This window comes from Phoenix dactylifera, chromosome 11 (genome assembly GCF_009389715.1).
Source record: "Phoenix dactylifera cultivar Barhee BC4 chromosome 11, palm_55x_up_171113_PBpolish2nd_filt_p, whole genome shotgun sequence".
Taxonomy (NCBI): domain Eukaryota; kingdom Viridiplantae; phylum Streptophyta; class Magnoliopsida; order Arecales; family Arecaceae; genus Phoenix; species Phoenix dactylifera.
In genome coordinates, this window is record NC_052402.1 from 5,471,305 (window position 1) to 5,482,338 (window position 11,034).

General features: G+C 35.9%; 1 protein-coding gene across 1 annotated transcript; it reads right to left on the bottom strand.

Annotated features, from left to right (window-relative positions):
- Window positions 1–2,734: 2,734 nt before the first annotated feature.
- On the bottom strand, window positions 2,735–10,994 carry LOC120112335 (ribose-phosphate pyrophosphokinase 4-like). The gene is given in 8 exon segments (XM_039131374.1): window positions 2,735–3,119; window positions 3,197–3,296; window positions 5,362–5,490; window positions 5,577–5,645; window positions 5,824–5,919; window positions 7,149–7,358; window positions 7,360–7,465; window positions 10,838–10,994. Coding segments are annotated over 8 exon segments (960 nt in total). The 5' UTR covers window positions 10,954–10,994; the 3' UTR covers window positions 2,735–2,985.
- Window positions 10,995–11,034: the final 40 nt, after the last annotated feature.

Here is an 11,034-nt window from a genome sequence, read left to right on the forward strand (position 1 = left end):
TTTAGTGTCCGTGGTCAAAGCCAGGTTGGACCGGAGCCGAGCCGGGTTGTTGATTTAGACCTGTGGGTGCGATCCGTTCTTATACTTGTTTTAGGCCCTGTCTGGGGGAGCTGTTGGCAGTAGAGCTGTTGGAAGTAGAACTGTCTGAAGTAGAGCTGTTATAAAAAGCTGTTTGCTGTTTGGTAACTACATTCGTAAAATGCTGTGGTACTTTGTTTTGTGTTTGGTAAACAAACTGAGAAAGTACTTTTGTATGACAAAATTACACATTGCATAGTATTATACAACAAAACGTAATAAAACATAACATATATTAATACATAAATATACAATATAATATAATATTTTTATAATATAAAATAATATTATTATAATATAGCATAATAGTAATATAATTATTAGAGTAAATTAATATTTGGTAATATAACATAATATTAAATTATTTAACATAACATATTAATGTATTATGATATAATGTAATATATATTATATTTATAGTATAATACAATAATAAAGGTATAAAATATTATAATTATTAGTATAAATTAATTTTTCATAATATAACATAATATTAAATTATTTAAAATAACATAATAATGTATTATAATGTAATGTAATATAATATAATATTTATAGTATAATACAATAATAAAGGTATAAAATATTATAATTATTAGTATAAATAATTAATAATATTGAAATATATTTATTTATTATCTTATTTATTCATTCATTCATTCATTTATATAAATATTTATTTATTTATTTATTTATTTATTTTTTATTTTTAAAATTATCTTTTCTTCTCTCTTTTTTTTTCCCTTTCTTCTTTTTTTTCTTCTTCCTTTTCTTTTCTTTTTTTCTTCTCTTCTTCTCCTTCCTTCCTCTCCCCCGTTCTCCTTTCTTCTCCTCCCGCGCAGCCGGCGGCGCTAGAAGAGGGCCAGGCTGCTGCGGCCGCGGGAGGGGGCCGGGCCGGGGCCGCCGGCGGCCGTGGGACGGGGCCGGCAGTGCCCGCGGCAGTCTCGGCGGCCGCGGCTGGCCACCTGGGAAATGTTCTCCTCCCGCGAGGCCGATAGCGCCGGGCCGTGGCGGACGCGGGAGGGGGGCGGGTTGTGACCGCCGGCGGCCGCAGGAAGGGGGAGGGCGCCCCCTTCTTCTTCCTGTTCTTCGGCCCCTCCCCATCGTGGGAAGGAGGAGGGCGCCGGGCCTTTCCGTGACAGGGGCATCATCGCCGGCGGCGGCCGCGGGAAGGGGAAGACCACTCGTCTTCCTCTTCTTCGGCACCTCCCCACCATGGGGGCGGGGGAGAGGGAGGGGGTGCGACGGCGGGGCAGTGGAAGAGGGTACGGCGGCGGGGGAGAGGGAGTGGGGTTGGTTGGGAGAGGAAGAGACGGTGAGAGAGAGGTTTCTGGGAGAAATTTTTTTTTTTAAATGGGGATATTTTGGTCAAAAATACAGCTTTGCGAAAAAGCTGAAAACAGCGTTTTCGCAAAGCTCCAAATTGGAGCTTCCCTCTAAAAGCTGTTTTCAGCTTCCCACAAAACCGGAAACAGCTTTTTGGAAAATTTACCAAACACCATTTTTTAGCTAAAACTACTTTTGGAGGGCCAGAAAGTGCTTTTTGGCCCTCCAAAAGCTCCCCCAAACAGGGCCTTAGGCATGCAGTTTTACGAAAATTAATAATTAATAAATAAAATAGCAGTTTTAAGGAGATTAATAATTAGCAAACAAAACAAAAATATGATTAAAATTTAGAAGATAGGGGAAAAAGCTCTTAAACCATTTCATTTAAATTTAAACTTGTGGTGGATTGAAGAGAAAATACATCTAAGCCATTTAAAATCTAAACTAAAAGAGAATTAGCAACCAAAGGTGTGTGATCCATATTTGACTAATGTAGAATTTATAACTATATAATATATAAATTACAAATAGAATGGTGAGATCTATCTTATATTATATTTTGTTCCCTTATATATCACCTGTAAAAGGAATGAAAACCAATTATTTTATTGGTTTTTTATAGCTGGGATGTTGGTTACTTTTGAAAAGGTAGTTGAATTTAATTAAATAGCAATTAGTTATCTATTGTAAGAGATGCAGGTGTTTTTTTTTTAGAAGAAACAATTATAGAGGTAATCATATAGAATATTTCTGAACTTCAACATTATTGTTTACATGCATATATACTTGCACATGCATGCACAAGAACCAAAGGATGATATTTTTGAATAGTGGACAAAAATAAAAATGTTGTCTTTGGTTTATGCTTAAACATCACAGTTAATATGAGTTTTTTAGATAATATTATTCTAAAAACTAAAAACAGAGTCAGTCAGAATCAAAATTTGTGGCACTGGTGACATGACAAATCTAGATTAAGTCTTCTGACAAAGATTGTAGAACTTAGTGCCCAATGGATACCAAGGATTTTGTGTCCAAGACTATAGTGATTTATTTTGTTAATTCTAACAATCTATTTTAATGGAAAAGGAGGATAATTATGAAAGCCATGCAGTTTAGCATTCTCACCTTATACAACCAAAGAGACTATAATATTGGTTATCACTGCAATTGATAATTTAGGACTCTCATAAATAACTTACTAATAATTGGTGAAATAGGAAGTGTTCCAGGTCCAGGTGGCGGTTGCACCTTCCTCTCTTTCCAAACAATTTAATAATAACAACAATTCCTTTTTTCAAAAAGAATAATAGCAATAATTCATGAAATCTGAGATTGAACAATTCGGGCACAACTATTTCATTAGAGAACAATTTAGTTACTCATCTAGCCAATACAAGTTCATGGTGCTTAGAAACATTAGAATATTTTCAGTGGCATTCTTCACCCTTTCCCTGCAAAAAGAATACAAGTTCATCAGCTTATCTCCATCCCTAACACGAGTCTTTCTGAGTTTTTACAAAAATTAGGATAATATCTGCAAAGTTCATCTCTATTCTAATACAAGTCTTTATTGCAGTATTAGATTTGAAGAGCATCCGCAATGGATCCAGCAAGGCTGAGCACCTCAAATGGAGCTCTATTGCCTATGGCCTTGACAGTAAGCGGGCAGGAATCTGTTATCCAGAAGTAAGCATAACTGTTCACCAGCCCCTCTGCAACAATGACAGCATGATCAGAACCTGCCGGAGTGAAAAATAGAACAGATACTGTAATGGAAGTGTGGATGTACCAGAACTATTCTGCAGGAATCGCTCCCATGATTGCTTGGGAAACACACCATGGGTGACATATGCACTAACTTTTGCAGCACCATGAGCAGCCAAAACTTTCTGCAAAGGAAATCCCGGCAGTGAGTTTCTTCACTGGTGATTCCAGATCGGATTTCTGAACAAGAAAAAGTTGGTTTCTTTCTTGGTCATTGCAGACACGTACCATGTTGAGATTAAATTTATTCCATGGTGAATTCCAGTGTACAACATGTTAAAGAATCAATGGCCAATGTTACCACAGGAGAAGATACACTCTACGGTATATAATGCACTGTCTTCAGATTTGTTTCAACTACAACTGACATGAAACAAGGACAGATCAACCGTACTGACTGGAAGAACGTTAACTCAATATTCACTTACCGATGAACATGACACAAAGTTATACAAAAACAGGGAAAAAAAGAACAACTAATGCAATCCAATGTTAAAATCTGAAACAAATTTTGTTAAAGATATCAAGTGTTTCAAGAATCTCATGATTTGGGTCTCTTTGTCACATTCTAAAGTTTCCAGTAAATTATACAGCTCAACATTAATTTTCAACAAACTCGGCAAAAATTAGATTATAGCCTGCCGGCATAATAATTTTGAGGCTGAATTTAATGGGCTAAGGTGGACTTTATGGAGGCTTGGCCTACGAAGGTTGTTTGAATGCTTGAAGGAGCAGGTTTCTGAATGCAAGTTTTCCCCAGCAAACTCCGAGAGATTGTCCTAAGTTTCAGAAAAAAGGTTCAGCCTGTTGTTCTTATGCTCTCGCGGTTATTGCATGGATGTGTTGGAAAGAACGGAATTCCAGGATTTTTCTTAACAAACATTCATCTGTTGCAACCATAGCCTCAGAAAGACTCCACATTTTCAATGACTGGCCTACATTATGTGACCAAGATCTTCTGTCAGAATTCAGGAGAGTTTGGGCGAAGGTTAGAAATATCCCTAGAGATCTTTATGAAGGCTAACATACAAGATGTCTGGTTCTTTCTTCTCTTTTTTTTCATCTTGTTCCATATAACAGCTGTAATATAACTTTTTTACATCTTCCCTCCTCTCTCCTGTAATATTTTTCAAAAATTCAATAAAAGCCGGGTGGCTATCCCACATCCCTCTCATTCAAAAAAAGATTGTCCTAAGTAGGATATGTCAGATCTGTTACATACAGAGAACCTATTTTTCCAAGCTAATGGCTCATTTATCCCAAAGAAAAGGTGAGGGAAAAAGGTGGACTCTGAAATTAAGGCTATTAAACAAGCAGTGTTTTTATAGAAAAAGCTCATATTTGGCTTGAAATTTGCCTCAATAAGAGCTCCCTCGATTGGTAAATCAACCGAGCTTCAGAAGTTACTAATTCTTTCATGATCATCTAGATTAACTTCCTAATATATCCTCTCCCTGTAAAGGGGATCTTTGGCTTGTTCCCCAGGTGGCATTCCTGAATCAACATATGTAAGTTCCCTGTGGAAGTGGGATCTTTATCATGCTCCTTTTGAGTGTACAATCTTTAATGCACCAAGTAAATCTTTTGTGATCTTGTACTTTTTCTATAGACACAACCTACATGCCTAATTCTTCTCCAAGCCAAACCAACTGACCTAAACCTTAGTATAGGTCAAGTCTTATTAACCTTAACTGTTGCTGAATAACCAGAGGTCCAAAAATCATAGCCAGAACCTAATTAACCATAGCTAGTTTGGCCAAATTCATAAGCACAACATAAATGGACTAATTAGCCATAATCTAGCCAGAATTCATTTTTCTCTCATTTAGCCACGACCCATCCTTATCACACTTTTTCTTTTAGTTTTCTTTGTTCTCTGTATTTACGTCCCATTAGAGTCCACCATCTTCAGGAAGCATGAACAAGGTGCCTAAAACCTTCCTAGTATGCAACCATAGCCCATAACCCTCTCTTCGTCATAATTTTCATCTTTTCACTCATTATCCCCTAAAATTGGGATCAGAAGATCTACACTTCCAATCAGCCGGTTAAATCATTATAGATGAACATACAAATTTCAAATTCTTAGAAACAGATCTGATCTGTAAAGAGTACCTTTTCGACACGAGGAAAAATAGATCAAATCATTTCTCTTTTTTTAAAAAAAGAACCAAGATATTTTATTGATACCTGACATTCAATAAGAGTGCCTCCAGACTGCACCAAGTCATCAACAATTACAACATGCCGACCCTCAGGGTTCCCTTCCTTAATTCGAACTATCCTCTTATCACCTTCACGAACTTTTGCACAAACAACCTGGCATTCACAACTTACAAGGAAATTTCAGGCAAAGACTGGGAATAATGATTAGTACATTCTATGCTCTAGACCAACAATCTAACCATAGGAAAATTTTGCAGTTGCTTGTGAAAACGCTTCCATGCACCATCATCCGGGAATGCTATAGTTACCTGCAGAGAATATAAAAGTTTATCGAATTCTTAGCAGATAAACTGCTTCCTCCAAAACTCCAACTTAGAGCTACGACATGATGGAACTAATGCAAGTAAATGCTTTTCCTAGTATATGTAATCATAAACAACAAAAAGTGATGATACTTTATAGTGCAAATATAACAACAATACGCACATTATCAGCATCAGGAAGTTGGCGAAGACGTTGCAACAACAGAGGTATCCCACTTTCAAAGCAAGGCAAGACATCATCCCCAAAGTAGAATCTTTCCTGAGAAAATCATGATTAAAATATCAATACATGGCAAGATTAATTCTTGGTAATGGCATTAATCCTGTATGCAGAGCTACTAAAATTTCATGAGACAGATACTCTTACGAGTAAAGGCTCAGTACATACATATGCAATACAAACAGAGAACAGACAAAAATTTGAATAAAAAATGAGACTCAAGTCATGCAGAAATAGCAGATTTTAATAAAGGCAATAATTCACTGTTTGATTATCAAATTTTTTATATGAAATTCTTTAACAACGAGAAAGAACAGTACATGTGCCAAATACAAAACCAGAAGCATATAAAAATAAAATCGGCAATTAAATTAAGTAACAGCTCGAGAACAAAGCCATATCCCCAGATCTTAAGTCAGGATTTGTAACCACAAAGATATTGCAGATAGTTCAAATTTGAAGAACAAAGTTAAAATCTCAAGAGTGAGAAATATACCAAAGTAACATTACAAGAAAATTTTATGCATAGAAAAGGATATGAATGTAAAAAAATAATATCAATATGTTATCTGAAACATGAAATGAAAACCCACAATTTAGAAAATATTCATCAACACAACTTTATTACAAGGTAAATTTCAGATTAATGCCACAAAAGTTCAAAAAGAAAAAAAGATGGCATTTCAAGGGGTTAAAGCATAAGCACAAAACATAAACATATCTTTTTCATATCAATAAACCAAAATTTGGAGATACAACCCATGCATACTATATATATATATTATATATATATATATATATATATATATATATATATATATACCATAGCAGGACATTCTAGCAATACACATCAAGCTGGCTTTTAGATATTCACGAGTCCATGTGTATGTTCCCAAATAAGGAATCTGAAGCTTAAATATTCAAACGAAGGGGCATTTTTTAGCAGCATAACATTTAGAAGGAAGTTCCAATAGCCTAAAAATAGAAGGATGGCAGTTGAGGAGGAAAAACTGGCAGTAGATAATGGAACTCTGGAAATGTAGTCCTAAGAGAAATGGAAATTAGCCAACAACAAAATATTGTGGCAGCCAGTAACAGCATTTCATCCTAAGTAATTTCTTATGAGATTAGATGCAGATATTTTCTATACAGAACAATAAAGAAGAATCTATCAAAACATACATAAGTAAATGAAGATGCATATAAGTTCTTGGAAAATCACAAATCCATGGATATAAATTCCAGATTTATTTACAAAGAAAAGCAACCTGCAGAGCATGTATGTCATAGATGACCACACTGGTTGGACCGCCCCTAGATTTAGGGATCATTGACAATATGCGTGCCATTGTAAATGCAGTAGCCACATCTCCTTCTTCTTCCACACGTTCGAAAGAACCAGTTGGGAAGAATGGTAAAACCAATGTAAAGGAGGCAATGAAGAGCTTTGGCAACGCAAATATTGCAGATATCTGCTCCAAAAATTACTCCAGGAGAACTGAAAGAAGCTAAAAAAGCAACATGCTGCCCTCTAATATCATGTGCATTGTTGATGAAGAGATTCGGGAATCCATCATCAAAGCTTCTGAGATAAGCATAAGAATGTATCAATTCTTCTAAATTAACATATGTCACAGAAAGCATTACTTATGGTATGGAACATAAGCTTCTTGACTTTGTATCCTTATTGGAAATTTGTATTAGAGAAATTGGAAAAAAAACAAACTCTATCAAGTAGTGATAGACCAAGTCAAGATGAACGAGTAAGTTTAATATAAGCAAGAAATTTTATTAGCCTGTTATATAGAACAAGTATTAGGGATATCTGATGCACTCATACATGTATACGCATTGTTTGTGGTTTGCAGGATTAAAGGGCAAGGAAGGAGAAATATCATTCCCAAAAAGGAGCAAAAATATTGAGTGAACATATGAGCTAAGGTCAAGAAAGTATAAGATAACCAAGATTTGCATTAACTTTACTTCCCTAGGCACTGCATTCTGCTTCTCAGGGCCTTCATTCTGTTGAATTAGCTTACAGCAAATTTTATTGAGGCAACTGGTTCAATAGTTTTATTTATGGCTTCTAGTAACTTAAGTGCCATTTCTTTCCCTTGAAATTTACTGCACCCACTGTCACAAAATTTCAGAGAAAGAAGATGCTTCTTACTCAATCTCTTACATAATAAAATTTATTAAAATGAAAAAGAAATTGCTACATAAAATATATGTCATCATTCTTTCTCTTAATGAGAAAAAGGACAGTTAATGGCAATAAAACCAGCATTGCACATGCTCCACTTACTTTTAACTTACTGCAATTTCCAAGCAAGAATATTTCGTAAAGTTGCCTTAATAAAATAAGTAACAATGTGACTCTATAAGCAGATATCACAAGTGATCTGAAAATTTGTCATCATATATGAAAAATAGCAGAAGCTAGAAAATATTTTCTCAAAGAAAACCATTCCATCTATTGACAACTTAAAGTAGTACAAAAATCTTCGATTATATATGAGAATGTTTAAATAAAATTAGTTTCTACAACAAGCTCAATGAAATGAGTGCATTCCAATCCAGACTACACAGGCCACAATGTCAATAATTGTACCTTATCTGAATACAAAAATGAAAAAAGCATGGTGGAATTCACAAAATTAATGTGCACCAAGCAGGTTAAGTACAACTTCAAGGGAAAAAAGAACCCAAAAGTGAGCAAACACTGTAATACTAAACAGGAAAAAAACCTTGAGAATGATGGTGGAGCACCAAAAAAGAGAAAGAGAGTAACCCTCCCAACTTATCCAAAAAAAAACTAAATAAGAATTTTTTTAAAAAAGAAAAAAATAAAAAGAATCTTCAAGATAATGGCAATAAATAACTCTACAAGCTTCTTCCTCATAAATTGGAAAAAAAATCATGAAACAATATATGAAGAACCAAAATGGTGTCATGTTTAGAAGACACACACACACACACATATGTACACACATACATATATGTATGTACATACCTACATAATATGCATATAAGCAGAAATACATGTTCATACCTTTAAAACACACACAAAGGAACATTTTGCATAAGCACACATAGGCAACATTAATTGGCCAGAAGGGGCATCATCATCATATAAATGTCTGAAACTAAATACACCTCTATCAACTCCACAAATGGAGATCTTAAAATATTGCACTGTCAAACACATTAATTTCCTTAAGACATATAAGTTCATCCATGATCATCTATCAGCAAGCTGATAAAGAATGAGTGCTTGAATGTACCATTTGAAGATGAAAGGCCAAATACAGAATGGCCTAGCTTACCATAATCAATTCACAATGCTACTCCAATGTTTGACTGACTTATCAAGCATCATTAGAGAATAAATTTCACCAGTACTTGAAAAGAAGACTACTACAGTAGCCATGGAAAGATATTTGAGTCATTGAAAAGGCATCCCTTATTACATTCCATATCACATCCATAAACTTCAGAATTCTTCTACTAAACTTCTTTGATGGGTAGGGTGGCAAAATATGATCCGACCCGCCAATCCGACCCGTATTCGACCCGCCATAAACAGATTTGGTTTGGTCTAAACAGGTTCGGGTCGTAAACAGGTCGACCCGTTTAACCTATTTATTAATTGAGTCGGATACAGGTTTTAGATGTCTGATCCGTTTAAACTGTTTAACCCGTTTAACTGTCGGACAAGTTTAAACCGGTCTAACAGGTTAAACAGGCCCTAAACAGGTTAAACGGTCTAAACAGGTCGGGTTGGGCAGGTTAAACGGGTTGGGTTGGGTAGGTTAAACAAATCTAAATAGGTTAAACGGGTCGGGTTGGGCACAGGTTAAATAGATCGGGGTTGGATTAGGCAAACAGTTTACCTGTTTATCAAACAGGTTAAACGGATCGGGTCGGATTACCTATTTATTAAACATGATAGGTTCAGGTTGTAATTTCTGACTTGTTTAATAAACAGGTCGGGTTCAAGTTTATGATATTCTGACCCGACCTGCATGTGACCCGACCCGTTTATGATCCGACCCGACCCAATTGCCACCCCTATTGATGGGTTCATGATTATGGTTCATTCTGAGTTTTTTTTTTTTTTTTTGCTTCTTCTTCCTCCTTGATTATCTCTTGGTAACTCCATTTGTTGTGCCAATCAGAGAAGGTTGGGTTAGCGTGCCTTCTATGGCCTTTTTCCATTCAAAATGTACGTTTTTGCAAGTTGTATGCTAGGAACCTTGTTTTTTTCTTTAACAGATTTATACGTCATGAACTCAGCACCTCTATTTCACAACACAAAAGAACAATAAAACAGAAAAAAAGAAAAGCACTTTACCAACTCAGTGACCTTCCATTTCACAGACAAGAGCAGCAACTTTAAGAAGCAAGCAGCACCTAAAAGCATAAAAATCTGATCTTTAGGCAAAAAATCGCAAATCTACTTAATAAAATTATATTATCTATCATCTTCGCTGAAATTTTTTCCCAACAAAAGCCTCACAATCCAGAGATTTATGAATTCAGCACTTCTTCTAGAAAGAAAAAGAAATAAAAAGCTATGAATACATCACTGGCGGTGCAAGAAAGAAAAAATCTAATCTTTTGGGGAAATTTGACAAATCCAGCTAATAAAATAAACTATCTAACTATGTTTGCAAAAAATTTTCCAAATAAACACCTCGGTGTTCAGAATTTCATTGGCTCAGCACTTCTTCCACACAAAAAGCGGAGATTCTAGGCAACAATTTAATCATTTTATATGTACTACAAGCATCTCCAATCATGGGCTGCCCAGGAAAATACCAAAAATATCTGATCTTTAGGGGAAAAATCACGAGACCAACAACACGCAAACTAATTCACATGCCGATCTACCTATTCATATGTAAAGATTTGAACAGATAACGAAGAAAAGGGCCCGAAGGGGTAAGAGGAAGACCTCCAAGAAATGGATTGGAGCTGAATGGATTCGGATTGCTCCGCGACCTTCCTCGCGAGCTCTTCGGACTCCGCGCAGTAGAAGAGATGTATCGGCTTCTTCGCCCTCTTCTCCATCGCCGCTCTCTCTCTCGCGCTCTCGCTCGATCTCTCCTCCCCCGCCGCCAACTTCTCTCGGGAAATTTTAGATTTGTGGGT